This window comes from Budorcas taxicolor, chromosome 12 (assembly GCF_023091745.1).
Source record: "Budorcas taxicolor isolate Tak-1 chromosome 12, Takin1.1, whole genome shotgun sequence".
Taxonomy (NCBI): domain Eukaryota; kingdom Metazoa; phylum Chordata; class Mammalia; order Artiodactyla; family Bovidae; genus Budorcas; species Budorcas taxicolor.
The window spans coordinates 15,492,050-15,509,609 of NC_068921.1; the positions used below are offsets into that span (position 1 = coordinate 15,492,050).

Sequence of the window (17,560 nt, forward strand, 5' to 3'; positions counted from 1 at the left end):
TTTAAAAATGTAAATCTGATTATTTTATACTCAAGCTTAAAACTCTTCTTCAGGGACTTCCCTGGTAGTCTAGTGGTTAGGACTCCAAGTTTCCAATACCAGGGGCCTGGGTTGGATCCCAGGTCAGGGGACTAAGATCCTGCAAGCCAAATGATGTGACGAAAAAAAAAAAAAACCCAAATCCACTCTTCTTCAGGTGTGTATTTGGGCTGATCTATTCTCTCTCCAACTGGTGGCACAGTCACCGCCTCCCCATTCACTCACTGTGCCCTGCCGGCTGGTATCCCCTCTGCTCCACAGACACCAACACACAAGTCCCTGCAGAGTTTGCAGATGCACCTCCTCTTTATGCAGAACACTAATGATCAAAGCTAGTGGAGGTGATGGAATTCCAGTGGAGCTATTTCAAATCATGAAAGATGATGCTGTGAAAGTGCTGCACTCAATATGCCATCAAATTTAGAAAACTCAGCAGTGGCCACCGGACTGGAAAAGGTCAGTTTTCATTCCAATCCCAAAGAAAGGCAATGCCAAAGAATGCTCAAACTACTGCACAATTGCACTCATCTCACACGCTAGTAAAGTAATGCTCAAAATTCTCCAAGCCAGGCTTCAGCAATACATGAACTGTGAACTTCCAGATGTTCAAGCTGGTTTTAGAAAAGGCAGAGGAATCAGAGATCAAATTGCCAACATCCGCTGCATCATAGAAAAAGCAAGAGAGTTCCAAAAAAACATCTATTTCTGCTTTATTCACTATGCCAAAGCCTTTGTGTGGATCACAATAAACTGTGGAAAATTCTAAAAGAGATGGGAATACCAGACCACCTGACCTGCCTCTTGAGAAATCTGTATGAAGATCAGGAAGCAATAGTTAGAACAGGACATGGAGCAACAAACTGGTTCCAAATAGGAAAAGGAGTACGTCAAGGCTGTATATTGTCACCCTGCTGATTTAACTTTTATGCAGAGTACATCATGAGAAACGCTGGGATGGAAGAAGCACAAGCTGGAATCAAGATTGCCGGGAGAAATATCAATAACCTCAGATATGCAGATGACACCACCCTTATGGCAGAAAGTGAAGAGGAACTAAAAAGCCTCTTGATGAAAGTGAAAGTGGAATGTTAAAGCTCAACATTCAGAAAATGAAGATCATGGCATCCGGTCCCATCACTTCATGGGAAATAGATGGGGAAACAGTGGAAACAGTGTCAGACTTTATTTTTTTGGGCTCCAAAATCATTGCAGATGGTGACTGCAGCCATGAAATTAAAAGACACTTACTCCTTGGAAGAAAAGTTATCACCAACCTAGATAGCATATTAAAAAGCAGAGACATTACTTTGCCAACAAATGTCCATCTAGTCAAGGCTATGGTTTTTCCAGTGGTCATGTATGGATGTGAGAGTTGGACTGTGAAGAAGGCTGAGCACCGAAGAATTGATGCTTTTGAACTGTGGTGTTGGAGAAGACTCTTGAGAGTCCCTTGGACTGCAAGGAGATCCAACCAGTCCATTCTACAGGAGATCAGCCCTGGGATTTCTTTGGAAGGAATGATGCTAAAGCTGAAACTCCAATACTTTGGCCACCCCATGCGAAGAGTTGACTCATTGGAAAAGACTGTGACGCTGGGAGGGATTGGGCGCAGGAGGAGAAGGGGACGACAGAGGATGAGATGGCTGCATGGCATCACTGACTCGATGGACATGAATCTGAGTGAACTCCTGGAGTTGGTGATGGACATGGAAGCCTGGCGTGCTGCGATTCATGGGGTCACAAAGAGTCGGACACGACTGAGCGACTGAACTGAACTGAACTGAACTGAACTGAATGATCAAATAAATTATATTGAACATTGAGATAATAAAACCCCAAAATTCATCACTTTTCAATCGCTTTACTGTGTCTTACAATTATCTATGCTCTCTACTTACATTAATGTACTCATTAGATGCTAATTTGCATCTACACCAACTGTACACTGCAAATCAAGCAAAGATTATAAAGCAAGGCTTTTTCTAGTTGTCAGAAAAAGCCAGTTGTTAGATATTTACTCGCACAGCACTACCTGTAATAAAGCTTTTGTGCTTTATTTGAGCCAATAGAATTAATGAAGTTACCAAATAGTTTTCACATTGTAAAGTCTCTTTGGTTTTCTCATTTAGTCATGCTCCAACTCTATGAAGTAGGTATAATAATCTCATTTTATAAGCTAGGAAATAGGTGGAGAGATAATGAAGTAATTAGGGCAGGAGGCAGCAGAGCTATACTTGAAGCTATGACTCCACAGTGCATGCTCAACAGTGTGCTCCTGCTAACAACATGAAAACTATCACAGGGGGTGTTATTGTTTGTATGTGTGTGTGTGACTGGGTAAGCAAGGACTTCCCTCTATCAGGGAAGGTGGGTATTCTGTAAAAGAGAGAACCGAGGGGGTAAAGGAGAGGCAGGGAGAAGTCAGAGATGGGGTCTTATAGCCTTGGCATGATACTAAAGCAAAATTATCAACCTACACCATTACTAATGTTACTTACTTACCATTACTAATGCAGGGAAAATCTAATTAATTACCGCATTGCCATATCCAGTTATAATTTTTGGATGAAAATCTTCACGCTAATAACCAACAAATAATAAGTCTGGCTCATTGAGAAGGATTTTGTGAAAGTTACCAAATTCCAGTTATAAGTAAGCACTTGGGATATAATATACAACATGATAAATATAATTAACACTGCTATATGTTGTATGTGAATATTGTCAAGAGAGTAAATCCTAAGAGTGCTCATCAGAAGGAAAAATGTTTTTCTCTGTTTCTTTAATTTTGCATTTTGTATGTATTTGAGATGATGGATAGTCACTAAACTTATTGTGATAATCATTTGCAGGATGTGTGTAAATCAAATCATTATGTCGGGCACCTGAAACTTACACAATGTTGTATGTCAATTATATCTCAATAAAACTGAAAGAAAAAAATTAACAAAGGACTTTGTGATAGTGTTTTTTCTTTGTTTGTTTTGGCCGTGCCCCATGGCATGTGGGATCTTAGTTTTCCAAACAGATTGAACCTGCGCCACCACCACCCCTCCCCCCACCCCGCCCCGCCGCATTGGAAGCAGAGTCTTAACCACTAGACCACGAAGGAAGTCCCAGTGATGGTGCTATTTTTGCCTATGTGAATGCCCCTGGAGGTAATAGTTCCTCTTGGTAGAATGTTTCTGAGTAACTACAAGCTAAGAGAATTTCTGCCCTAGAGGGACATTGGGCCCACGTGGGACAGCCAAGGACAAGAATCTGAGAATTGACTCAGCTCCTATTAATATCATTCTAATTCCCTCAACTCACTTGAAACATCCCCTCTGACTACTGCTTATCTTCTAATGGCTACCTAATAGAACTGTGGTGTTCTGAATGGAAAAAACACAGGCTGGAATCAAGACTGCCAGGAGGAGTATCAATAACCTCAGATATGCAGATGACACCACCCTTATGGCAGAAAGTGAAGAAGAACTAAAAAGCCTCTTGATGAAAGTGAAAGTGGAGAGTGACAAAGTTGGCTTCAAGCTCAACATTCAGAAAATGAAGATCATGGCATCCGGTCCCATCACTTCATGGGAAATAGATGGGGAAACAGTGGAAACAGTGTCAGACTTTATTTTTTTGGGCTCCAAAATCACTGCAGATGGTGACTGCAGCCATGAAATTAAAAGACGCTTACTCCTTGGAAGAAAAGTTATGACCAATCTGGATAGCATATTCAAAAGCAGAGACATTACTTTGCCGACTAAGGTCCGTCTAGTCAAGGCTCTGGGTTTTCCTGTGGTCATGTATGGATGTGAGAGTTGGACTGTGAAGAAGGCTGAGCACCGAAGAATTGATGCTTTTGAACTGTGGTGTTGGAGAAGACTCTTGAGAGTCCCTTGGACTGCAAGGAGATCCAACCAGTCCATTCTGAAGGAGATCAGCCCTGGGATTTCTTTTGGAAGGAATGATGCTAAAGTGAAACTCCAGTACTTTGGCCACCTCATGCGAAGAGTTGACTCATTGGAAAAGACTCTGATGCTGGGAGGGACTGGGCGCAGGAGGAGAAGGGGACGACCAAGGATGAGATGGCTGGATGGCATCATGGACTCGATGGACGTGAGTCTGAGTGAACTCTGGGAGTTGGTGATGGACAGGGAGGCCTGGCGTGCTGCGATTCATGGGGTCACAAAGACTCGGACACGACTGAGCGACTGAACTGAACTGAACTGAAATTTATAAAACATGGAGGATTCCCTATTGTCTTCTTGAAAAATTTTCAGCCAACAGTGAGTTCTCGAGCCTTCCCTCCTTGACTTGCATTTGTGCCTTCAGCGATTAAATAAAACTTGACTAGTTAGTCATCTGGGAAAGTAGAGTGGTTTTTTTTTTAGGGGGGGGCCACTCTGCATAGCATGTGGATCTTAGTTTCCCAGTCAGGGAGTGCACCCTTGCTGCTGCAGAAGCAAGTGTCTTAACTGCTGAGTCACCAGGGAAATTCTGTACACAGAATTTTGCAGTTTCTTTCTGGGTGCTGAGCTCTGTATCTGTCTGTGATGATTAACTTTATGTGTCAACGTGACTGGGCCTCAGGTTGCCCAAATATTTGGTCCAGCATCATTCTGGGTGTGTCCTTTGAGGGTATTTGTGAATGAATTAACATTTGAATCAACAGACTAAGTAAATTAGATTGTCCTCCTCTATCTAGGTGAGCCTCACCCAATCAGTTGAAGGCAAACTAGATGAAAAGGTTCAGGAAGAGAGAATGCACTCTCTCGGCCTGTCTTCAAGCTGAGACATTTATCATCTCCTGCCTTAGATTTGGCCTGGAAATTACATCAGCATCTCTCCTGCCTCTCAGGCCTTTCAACTCAGACTAGAAGCATACCTTCAGCTCTCCTGGTCTTCAGCTTGTCAACTGCAGATTTTAGGACTTCTCAGCCTCCATAGCGCTTCCCTGATAGCTCAGTTGGTAAAGAATCTGCCTGCAGTGCAGGAGGCCCTGGTTCAATCCCTGGGTTGGGAAGATCCCCTGGAGAAGGGGAAAGCTACTCACTCCTGTATTCTGGCCTGGAGAATTCCATGGACTGTACAGTGGCAAAGAGGGACTTTAACTTTCACTTTCAGCCTCCATGTGTGTTAATTCCTATACAGTAAATGCCTATCATCCAGCTAGTTAGCTAGCTAGCTAGCTAGCTGTGTACTTCTCTGGAGAACCCTGACTAATAGAGAGATTGGTGCTGAGAGCGATCCTAGGGAACCAGAATATTAAGGATGGGTTTTCTGAATCGGTTCTGGGTTTCTGGAATTGGCTGTCTAATCTCATTAGATTTAAAGATGCTAATGACTCTATTTCCAGTAGTGAAGAGAATACTAATGATCCCTGGCATGATTGCCAATGTGTGGTCTATGCTAAGTCACTTCAGTCCCAGCTGTTTGTGACGCTATGGACTGTAGCCCGCCAGGCTCCTCTATCCATGGGGTTCTCCAGGCACGAATACTGGAGTGGGTTGCCATGATGCCCTCCTCTAGAGCATCTTCCTGACCCAGGGAGAGAGCCCGTGTCTCTCATGAATGGCAATAGAGATACCTGACATATCTGCACTGGATATACCTAACTGACTGCAAGCAGAAATCCAGGGAGGGACTTCCCTGGTGGCTCAGCAGTAAAGAATCTGTCTGCAGTGCAGAAGAGGCAGGACACACAGGTTCAATCCCTGGGTCAGGAAGATCCCCTGGAGGAGGAAATGGCAACCCAGTATTCTTGCCTGAAAAACCCCATGGACAGAGGAGCCTTGCAGCTACAGCCCAAAGGGTTGCTAAGAGTCAGATACAACTGAGCGGCTGAGCACGAGCCTGGCAATCCCAGGAACCTGTGCAAGAATCTCGTGTTAAGGGTATAGGGTCATGGTGGAGGAACATAAAGCTGGATCAGATCTGGCTGCAGGATCTGTTCCCATGTTGGTCTCCAAAGTAAATCTGTGAACCCGTTTCACGGAGCCCCATCCTCTTTTCCTCTCGTGGCCCATTAGCATTCTCTTAAAGCTGGAAAGAAATTTGAAAAGGACAAATAGGAGAAGTCTGTTCTTATTCAACAATGTCTGAGGATGATTGTTCTACCCGATCCCTGTAAACACGCACGCACACATTTTAAGACTTCCAATTAGCCATAGATCAAAGCCAATGTCCTAATCCTTTACTCTGAAGTTCATTACTAGGGTGATCTAGGTTATGTTAATTCTCTTCTCATATGGTCTTATATTTCAATTTATTCCTTCTTTTTTATTTTTTAAAGGAGTCAAACTCTTTTAAAAAATTATTTATTTATATATTTATTATTTTTGGTTGGGCTGAGTCATTGCTGCATGTGGGCTTTCTCTAGGTGCAGTGAGCCAGGACTACTCTTAGTTGAGGTTCATGGACTTCTCACTGCAGTGGCATCTCTTGCTGCGGAGCACAGGCTCTAGGCACAAGAGCTTCAGTAATTGCAGCTTGCAGGCTCAGTAGTTGTGCCTCATGGGCTCTAGAGCACAGGCTCCATAGTTATGGCGTACAAGCTTAGCTGTCCCGCAGCATGTGGAATCTTCCCAGACTAGGGAACGAACCTATGGCCCCTTGCATGGGCAAACAGATTCGTTTCATATCCACTGCACCACCAGGGAAGTCCAATTTATTCCTTCTATTTGACTAAAGCTTAAAGCAGCTCTCTCTATCCACTTGTCCTTTTTATATTTTTAAGGCCATTTCTTGAGCCTTAAAGAACACACAAGACTGTGATCTTCCTCTTCAACACGTTCCTGATCTCCTGTTTTTCCTGTTAGGTTTCCCCAGCTGATCTCAGAGCCCTGACAGCTTTTCCTAGCCCTAGGCTGAATAGGCATGGCATTTCTTCAATTCTGTGTATGGTTCTGATGCAGGATTCAATACGTCACTTGCCATTCTTACAATATCTTACTGTTTGTTTCTTTTCATGCAAATGTTCATTCAGCCAAAGCCTACTGAAATCTGATGTGGTGTCAGCTTTGTCCCAGATGCTTTGATTAAACAACAAGAAAACCCACTATTTCTGCCTAGGAAGAGCGCATAGTCTAGAAAGCAAAGGCAATATGTAAACGAGTACATTATAGCTCATCGTGCTAAGTAACGCACACTGTGACGGGAAGAAAAAATTATCTTCCTCTGGGGGAGTTGATAGAAGGTCTCATAGGAAGAGACATTTCCATTAATCTTGAAACCTAAGTAGGTGTCTGCCAATCAGAAGGCAGTACGGGAAGAATAGGGCATCTGAGTAAAGGGAATCCAGTGTGCAGAGGCTCTGAATAACTGAGGAGCATTCTGATATGTTCCGGGAGGTCTGACGGGTTAGATGGGCTTAGATGTGTGCTGCATTGAGTACACCACACTTTGATGAGGTTAAACTGTGAGGGCCTATGTGGAGAGGATTGAATTTTATTCTAGAGGCAAGAAGAGAGAGGGGAGACTCTTTAAGCAGGGGAGTTGAACAATCAGAGTTTTCTGTTACATGTCTATTGTCATTGACGTCATGAAACGGCTCCAAACTTGCGGACACAGCCGGGAAAGGAGAGGGCGGGACAAACTGCCAGGGTACCACTGACATGTATACACTACCATGTGTAAAAAGCTATTAATAGCTCGTGGGTAGTTGCTGTAGCGCACAGGGAGCTCAGGTCGGGGTTCTCTGACAACCTAGAGGGGTGGGATAGAGGTGAGGTTGGAGGGGGGCTCAAGACGGAGGGGACTTATGTACACTTACAGCTGATTCATGTTGTCTTAGAGCAGAAACTAACACAACATTGTAAAGCGCTTATACTCCAATTAAAAATAAATTAAAAACAATAGCAAACAAACAAAAAACAAAGGGCTCTGGGTTTTGGAGTCTTAAAGGGGTGCGCCCTACTCGTTTAACTGAAGGTGCTCAGGGTAGCCTTTCAATGAAGACCACTCTGCTAATTCATTTTATTCCTTTCTCCTACCTGTCCTCCAAATGCTGTCTTTCTGTCCTTGGCCTGGATTGGACATACACTGACAGCCTTTGTCTCTTTAAACCCCGTTTTTCTGTTTTGACACTTTCTTCTGTTACTCTGACCTGGTCTTTATATGTACTGCTGATGTTTGCGCCCATCCCAACCTCGTTTTTAATTACTCAGACACAGTCCCTGGAAGTAGCCACGCCCACTCAAGAAGGTGCCCGCCGATGAAGTTTGTCCTCAGTAGCGCACCGTACTGACGGCCTCAGTGCGCAGGCGCAGTTCCCGCTGCCGGCCGTGTGTGTTCTTTCCCAGGGCTCCCGGCATCCCGGAAGTTGGACCGCGGGCTCTTCACAGTCAACCTCCGGCCAGGGTTCGCCGTGTGCTTCGCTCCCTCGTCCCGCAGTCACCAGCTCCCGGGGCCGCTGCTCTAAGTCCGCAGGTCTCCGCCGGCGACAGACCCATGGCCGAGCGCGGAGAACTCGACCTGACTGGCGCCAAACAGAACACCGGAGTGTGGCTGGTCAAGGTGAGGTTTGCGTGGCTCCCGCTTTTAAAGTAGTTTAAGTGACTTGAGGGGAGAAGGAACTGGCAACCCACTCCAGTACTCTTGCCTGGGAAATTCCATGGACGGAGGAGCCTGGTGGGCTACAGTCCATGGGGTCTCAAAGGGTCGGATACGACTGAGCGACTTCACTTTCTTTCTATAGTTCCTTTGGGAGAAGGAAGTGGCAACCCACTGCGGTGTTCTTGCCTGGAGAACCCCATGGACAGAGGGGCCTGGTGGGCTGCATTCTATGGGGTTATAAAGAGTCGGACACGACTGAGCAACTAACATACACGCGCGCGCACACACACGCACACACACACACACACACACGTGACTTGAGACCGTCCCACTTTGTGCACCTTTTAAAGCTCATTAGGGCTCTCTCGTTTAGAGCTTCGCTTACCTTGAGAGGCAGGGTTGGTTGGTAGGCTTGTTTGCAGACGAGGACATTAGTTCAGGGACACCCAGTGTGTTTTAGCCAACTAAGAGTCTGAACGTGCCTGGAATGGATCTCCTTAAACCACGACCTGGTTTTTCTGGGCTCCTGTCTTGATGGCCCCCCAGTTTGAGCATTTCATCCCAGGCTGAAGAATTTCTTCATCTCCACTTGCTGAAACTGATTTCAGTCATCAATCTCTATAAGAAAGTTGAGCGTTTGCTTTCTGGGTAGTTTTCTGAGCCAGAAAGTAGAACTGTTCTCTGAGTACCCTGGTGGTTCAGATGGTAAAGCATCTGCCTGCAATTCAGGAGACCCAGGTTCGATATCTGGGTGGGGAAGATCCCCTGGAGAAGGGAATGGCAGCCCACTTCAGTATCCTTGCCTGGAAAATCCCTTTTGAAGGAGCCTGATAAGTTACAGTCCATGGGGTCCCAAAGAGTTGGACAGGACTAAGTGACTTAACTTTCACTCGTAAGATGTTCTTTTAGGTTGACGGCTCTTATGGAGTTCCCAGGAGAGCTGAGAGTGCTCTGAACTCAGGGAAGGAGAGACCGTGGACTGGAGTGTTCTTTTAGAGTTCGACTGTGTCTCAGGTGAAACTGTCGGTAATTTTTTTTTTTTGTAAAGGCAGCATTTTGATTAACCCTTAGTAAGTACTTACTGAGCTTCCCTTGTGGCTCAGCTGGTAAGGAATCCACTTGCAATGTGGGAGACCTAGGTTCGATCCCTGGGTTGGGAAGATCCCCTGGAGAAGGGAAAGGCTACCCACTCCAGTATTCTGGCCTAGAGAATTCCATGGACTATACAGTCCATGGAGTCGCAAAGAGTCAGACACTGAGCAACCTTCACTTCTTCACTTAGTGAGTACACTATTTATCCCTTACTTTTTCAAATTGGGGACTGTTGTTTCTTAGGAAGTTTTCATAAGACGTGTATATTCAAAATGTGATTATGATAGTCTTGAAAACTCAAGTAAAACATAGAGACCTTTATTTGTTAGATTTTTGGAAAGCTTTTATCACATGTCTGAGTGTTTATCAGTTAAATCTGAGAGGCCCTTCTAGTCTTCCTCTCTGATGTAGCTCCCTTATGATTCAGTTCAGTCGCTCAATTGTGTCTGACTCTGTGACCCCATGAACTGCAGCACACCAGGCTTCTTTGTCCATCACCGATTCCCGGAGCTTACTCAAACTCATGTCCATTGAGTCGGTGATGCCATCCAACCATCTCATCTTCTGTAGTCCCCTGCTCCTGCCCTTATGATTATTCACTAGCATGTTGAACCTGTATTAACATTCTTCAAAGCACATGCACAGTCATATTTCGCGAGAGTAGGCGTCTTGCCTGTCACCCAGAACTGTGTTTGGCATAAGGTAAATAGCTCAGATAATGTGATGTATGCATGAATGAATGAATGAACTCTTATTCTTCAACCCTAGCCTTAATCTCTGGCGCTGATTTGACTTATCACAGTGATATCAGTGTGATTTAAAATGATGGAGTAACCAAGTATCTCTCTCCTCCTGCATGCTAGATGGAGAGATATCATTAGGGAGGAGATCTCCTTTGCAGATGGGAAGAGCTTGAAAAGATGGCGAGAGCTTGAGGTGATGTGTTTGTGCTTGGAGCGCAGTAGATGCTCAATAAATGTTTGCCTTACAGAGGTTTGGATGGGGGCCCATAGTATCTCCGTAGCATACCATGGAGAGTGGTTCTGAAATGCAGGAGTGAGAATGCACAGTAATTTGGTGTGGGCTGGAAAACAAAGAGGACATCATGCCTGGAGTAGCGGATTGGGACCATATACTGACATTATCATGTTGTGAAATGGGAATGTTTTAGCACTGCTGCTGCTGCTGCTAAGTCACTTCAGTCGTGTCCGACTCTTTGTGACCCCATAGACGGCAGCCCACCAGGCTCCCCCGTCCTGGGGATTCTCCAGGCAAGAACACTGGAGTGGGTTGCCATTTCCTTCTCCAGTGCATGAAAGTGAAAAGTGAAAGTGAAGTCGCTCAGTCATGTCTGACTGTTCGCGACCCCATGGACTGCAGCCTACCAGGCTCCCCTGTCCATGGGATTTTCCAGGCAAGAGTACTGGAGTGGGGTGCCATTGCCTTCTCCAGTTTTAACTCTAATCTATAGGAAATGAGGAGACTCTTGGAGGGATTTGAGTAAGGCAGGGATACAAATGATTCTTTAAGCGGGGTGGGGCAGGGGGGAAGCTTGAAGAGAAGATAACCAGAGTCAAAATTAGGAAATTATCATAGGATCCTAGACATTTGATAGTGAAGTCTCAGGAGTTAGGGAAACTTTTTCAGCAAAAGTTGTCAGGATGTGGTGACTGACTAAATGAGGATGTAAGAGAAAGTTACAAATCTAAACTAAAGAAATTTTAGTGTTCTCTCTTATATGGCCATTTGAATACATTTTATCACTTTAAAAAGAAGTCTTACTAATGATAGTTCAAATTAGAGTTTTTCTGTTCGAATTAGAATTTCAATAGAACTGCATGCAATTTTAAATCTTTTTGGTATACGTTCATATTTCTTATTATAAATCATGCTTTGAGCTCTGATCTTTGAGGATCATTTGTTGCAAAATATGTGAGCTCCTAGAGTATTGCAAGTTTATGGGCCATTTCTGTTCATAATTAATTTGTTCATTATTAATTTCATCGCTAGACAAGGGAAAGGATAACTACAGTAAGAGTCATACATACAAGCTCTCTCAGAGTTTTAGGCAGTGAAAAAGTTACCGGGTGGAATCAGGGAAGACTTCATGGGGAAGCTGGCATTTACGAAGAGCCTATGGAGTTGATTAGTTGAGGGGGGAGATAGTTCCAGGCAGGGCTGATGAGTGTGTTCAGGAAAAGGCAAACAGAGTGGAAGATCGTGTACCAGAATGTCCACTACCTGTATCTCTTCTGACCAGTGAAATGCTGTAGGGAGAGAGCAGTGGCCCAGGTGGTGGTCAGGCTCTCTTGCCCCACTCCGCTCACATCCTACAGCTGGGATCATTTGTGGCGCTGCGCACGTGCGTCGTGGTGTGGTCTGTATAAGCACCACCTGAAAAGCTCCTGTAGTCGAGGTGAGTCTAGTTGAGTCGGGCAGTCGTTGCTGCTGCTCTGTCATCCATTAGAAAATAAAGCATGTCCGCGTTGCTGCTGCAGATAAAGGCCATCTGCGGTCCCTGCAGTGCCTCGCATCTTCCTCCAGCCTCCCCGCGTGTGCCTTGCCTAACCTGGGGTCAGCAAACAGTGAGATACAGCAAGACAAAGGCCATTTCTGGAGTTCTGAATACCTTAAATCTGCGAGAGAATGATCTAAATAAGTTTTGATGGATAATAGACGTGACTGAATTTAACTTTACGATATCGCCTGCTCAAAAAAACATGAACAACTGCAGTCTCCCCCGTCGGGGAGCTCATCCCTGGTAGTGGGCGTTACCCAGTTCCTGTTGCTCACTCAGTCCTCGCCACTGTCAGGTTGCCAGCCGGTCACAGGCCTGCTGTTGCACACTGTACACCAAATCACGGTCTAAACGTGATATTTAAGAACACTTTAGCATAGTTCTGTTGTTTCACTTCTGACGTTTAGACTTCTGGAAAAGTCATCTTCTCTAGTTGTGGTTGGCTGGAGGGTAAGGGTACCTGATGGGGAAGAAGAGGAGATAAAGCTCCCAGCATTTTTAGGAGTGGTGGGGTTTTTGTAAGTAGTGAATAGCCTATAAGAGCTTGGATGATGAAACTATCTTTCTTGGAGGAAACGGACAGGTGGAGGTATTGACAAGCATTGTGGTAGGTTCATCCAACAACTTTCTGGCCAGCAAAAAGGTGTGTTTCAGGTCCCACCAGCCTTCCTCCTGTGAGCATTTTGATTGATGTTTGTTGGAGGAGAGAATCAGGACCGAAGTGACGGACATCACCCCCTGTGAATGTTGGGTCCTCCATTCAATAGCTCAGTTGGTAAAGAATCCGTCTGCAATGCAGGAGACCCTGGTTCAATTCCTGGGTCGGGAAGATCCGCTGCAGATGGGATAGGCTACCCACTCCAGTATTCTTGGACTTCCCTTGTGGCTTAGCTGGTAAAGAATCTGCCTGCAATGCTGGAGACCTGGGTTCGATCTCTGGGTTGGAAAGACCCACTGGAGAAGGGAAAGGCTACCCACTCCAGTATTCTGGCTATACAGTCTCTCCAGAGACTATAGTTCATGTATACCATGTATACACGGACTGTATAGTCCATGGGGTCACAAAGAGTCGAATACGACTGAGTGACTTTCACTTTCATTCAACACCTCAGAAGCCATCAAGCTTAGCTTTTCTTTTTTCACGGACAAATAAGCAGTTGGACATTGGCAGCCAGAGTGAAAGCTATCTATCAGGGAGAGATGAAACTGGAATGGGTGATACCCCAAAGCCTTGCAGGAGAAAAAGAAACTTACAATGTGCCAAGTATTTCAGAAAGCAAACCTGTGAAGTAGGTACTAATTATCTATATTTTTCAGATGGTAAAATTGAGGCTTAGGGGTGTTAATTATCCTGCCCATGCATGGAACAGTGATTCAGATTTAGGTCTATGTGGCTACAAAGCTTAAGCCAGGAATAGGAAATGTGCTTTCCCCTCACCACATGCCCCCCGCCAACCCCTTGGGTCTCTTTAATGAGACTTCTCTCTGGAGAACAGAAGTGAGGGAGTGGGGAATTTGTTTTTATGGCCTTGGGTCTTATCAGCTCAATACATTGACCTTCAGGACAACGTGTGAGTAAAAGCTGCCTGATGCATGTTGGATTCCCAGGGAAGCTAGTTCTGAGGTGATGAGCATGCAGGGGTTTGTTACGCAGTGCTGTTGGGATCATCCCCTGTGGAAGGAAAAAGACTTATGCAGGATTGGGCACAGGGTGGTTTGGCTCAGGAGGAGTGTGTGATCGTGGTCAACACTTCAGTGGAAGCACTTCCAGAGAGAGCTAAGGACTGCAGGCTGTCTGTGGCCACACTCCCAGCAGCTCGGGGGATAGGCCTCCATTCCTAAAAGAAGAAATGGGTGCCACGCCAGTGTCCACACAGCGCTCTTAATTTGCTTGTGTACCCTGGGAGAAGCATGGCTTTGGAGGCTAGTTGTTGGGGAACTAGATACTAGATGACGCAAAGCTGGCAAACAGGCTTAGGGAGTAAGCTCTGTGTATACCACCTTGGCCCCTTGGCTTCAAAGGCGCAGTTGCCCTGACCACTCTGTAGCTTGAGTGAGTGGGCGGGCAGATGGGTTTCTTCCACAAGCTTTCAGTGATCACCAGTCATTTGTTCTAGGCTCTGAGGGCGTTACGTGAGCAAGAAAGGACAGGGTCCGTACTCTGTAAACTGGAGTCTGTAGTGCGCTCCCTGAGACAGACCTCAGGCAATACTGGTCCTAATGAAAACAGTTTCACACAGATAGATAAGATCACTGAAGAAAGAAATACTGTTTTGTGAGTGTGAATAACAAAGGGACGTGGTCTAGAGGTCAAGGGAATTTCTCTGAGAAAATAATGCTGCAGTGAGTCATTTGCTGTCACGCTCCCTGGTCTTGGGAAACCTGAGAAAACAGCCCCTGTTGTACCTGTTCTCTTGCCTCCATCTGCATTTCTTTAGTGAATGTGGAGACAGTGGAAACGACACAGCCATCTCACAAGTGACAAGTTGGCAGGAGTGTTTGGGGGAAATTTACTCAGAATAGCATTCAGGTGTTCTCATCTAGAAACAAAGGTAATTATGTGAAGAGGTAATATGTTAATTAGCTTGACTGGCTTAATTGTTTCATGTGCATATAAAACCATGTTGTACACCTTAAATATACAACTTTACTTAAAGATAGAATGTAATGTTTTAATTAAAAATATCAGCTGTCCAAAAAAACTTTGGAGCCTTGGAACCATATACACCATTATCTGTTCCTTCGCCTTCCTTTTTTTCCTTTAAATATGTGTGTATGTATTTTTGGCCGTGCTGGGCCTTCGCTGCTGTGTGCAGGATTTCCCTAGTGGTGGTGCCCGGGCTTCTCATTGCAGTGGCTTCTTTGGTTCCAGAGTCTCTGCTCTAGGGTGGATGGCCTTTGGTAGCTGCAGTTGCTGGCTTCGTTGCCCTGGGGCATGTGGGATCTTCCTGGACCAGGGATCGAACTGGTGTCCCCTGCATTGCAAGGTGAACTAACCACTGGACCACCAGCGAAGGCCTCTTCCCAACTTAATGCATTGGAGCTTTTGGGAAGCCTATTTCCATAATCTCGTGGTATAAAAAGTTATATATGATTGACATACTATCATCATTGTATTTTACTAGTTTTCGTTACAAGGGTATAGTATTTTGGCAACCTTTTGAATTAAATAAGGTAGTAGGCTTACCTTAGGGACTTTCAGTTTTATTTTAATAATGATGACAATGCAGTATGCGTTCCAGACTTTATCAACTAATTTCAGGCACATAATCTTTTCTTTAAGTTGGCCAGTTGCTTGTATTAGATTCAATTATTGTACTGACTATGATTCTTAATTTTATCTTATAATACATAGTTACTTCACTTAGAACTGTTGTCTTGTTTGTGGTCTCAGGCAGTTTGACCACAGGGTCTTCTGACCTGGTTATGTACTGAAGAACTGTGGTCTCAGCAGGAGCTCTGAAATATTCTTGTCTTCCCTTTACCTTAGCAGCCTGTCAGGGAACCAGCAATAAGGGGACAGTGGCAGGCTGGAAAAGGTTTCACTCTATGGGTGTTTTCCCCTTCTCCCCCTTATTTTAAGGTAGATCTCTGGAGTAAGGTTTCCCTTTGAGAATGCAATGAGATTTATAAAGTGTAATTCCATAGCCTGGATTTATTCTGATAACACCATCATTGTCATTACGTTAACAGTAGCTAATGTTTCTTTACCAGTGTCCAGTCACTAAAATAATAACGCTGTTGCTGCCGTGTGCTGGTCTGTCCTTCTGTTAGGGATGTGGCAGAGCAAGCGACACAGACGGAACGCCCACCTCGTGCAGGTTGCATTCTGGTGGAGAGGGAGAACCACAGCAGACAGAAGTGCGTAGCGAGTGCTGAGAGCTCCAAAGAAAGATAGATCAGGGCGAAGGCTGCAGGAAGGAGCGGAGGATGCTGCTTCAATCAGGTGGGAAAGGGCCTCACCCATAAGGTGGGCCTTCAGCAGAGACCTGAAGGGAGTTACAGGAATGCCCTTCACATATTTGGAGGAGGAACGTTCCAGACAGAAGTAACAGCAAATCAAAGGCCCTCAGGTGGGATGGTGCTGGGAGTGTTGGTAGATCTGTGTGATTAGAGTCAAGTGAGCGAAAGTGGTAGGAGGTGAGGCCGTGGATCTCAGTGGACTGTATCATCTGAGACATCACAGGATTTTTACCGTGAATGCCATTGGAGGCTGGTAGCCATAGAGAGGAGGCATGGATGGTGATGGGGGAGCCCGACTGCTTCGGTTAGAATCCTGGCTTCACCACTAGTGATTGTGAGACTTTGGACAAATGATAACTTTTTGATGCCTTACTTGCTTCTCTGTGAAATGGGATAATAATAAAGTTGTTATGAGGATCAAGTGAGGTAAATTTCTAAAGTGCTTAGAAAAGTATCTGGCACGTAGTATGCACTGTGTAGATGTCTGTTAAATAAATTGGAAGGCTTTGAACAGAACAGTGTCATCTGACTTCTGTTTTAATATGGTCACTCTGATTGCAGCCATGAAATTAAAAGATGCTTATTCCTTGGAAGGAAAGTTATGACCAACCTAGATAGCATATTCAAAAGCAGAGACATTATTTTGCCAACAAAGGTCCGTCTAGTCAAGGCTACGGTTTTTCCTGTGGTCATGTATGGATGTGAGAGTTGGACTGTGAAGAAAGCTGAGCCCCGAAGAATTGATGCTTTTGAACTGTGGTGTTGGAGAAGACTCTTGAGAGTCCCTTGGACTGCAAGGAGATCCAACCAGTCCATTCTACAGGAGATCAGTCCTGGGATTTCTTTGGAAGGAATGATGCTGAAGCTGAAACTCCAGTACTTTGGCCACCCCATGCGAAGAGTTGACTCATTGGAAAAGACTGTGATGCTGGGAGGGATTGTGGGCAGGAGGAGAAGGGGACGACAGAGGATGAGATGGCTGGATGGCATCACTGACTCGATGGACGTGAGTCTGAGTGAACTCCGGGAGTTGGTGATGGACAGGGAGGCCTGGTGTGCTGCGATTCATGGGGTTGCAAAGAGTTGGACACAACTGAGCGACTGAACTGAACTGGTTGCTGTATTGAGACTAAAGTGGACACGGACAACAATCACACAAGAGATGAAGGTGGCCTGGATTAGGATGGTAGCCCTGGAATTGGTGAGAAGGATGTGGAGCCCAGATATAATCTGAAGGTATTGCTGACAGGCTGTGTCAGTTGATTGGATGTGGAATGTGAGAAAAGAGGAGCTACTCAGGGTAAGTCCATGGTTTCTGACTGAGTACCTGGAAGGGTGGAGTTGACTTTTACTGCGTTATGGAAGGTTGCCGGAGGAATAGGTTCACGAGTAAGAATCCGTTCT

At 45.2% G+C, this 17,560-nt stretch overlaps 1 protein-coding gene across 1 annotated transcript in view; it reads left to right on the forward strand.

Moving 5' to 3' along the window:
• Positions 1 to 8,340: 8,340 nt before the first annotated feature.
• Positions 8,341 to 17,560, forward strand: part of GTF2F2 (general transcription factor IIF subunit 2) — a 135,148-nt gene continuing 125,928 nt past the window's right edge. The window contains exon 1 of the mRNA XM_052650098.1: positions 8,341 to 8,544. Within this exon, the coding sequence (XP_052506058.1) occupies positions 8,479 to 8,544 (66 nt within the window). The 5' untranslated portion in view covers positions 8,341 to 8,478. The remainder of the gene's footprint in view (positions 8,545 to 17,560) is intronic.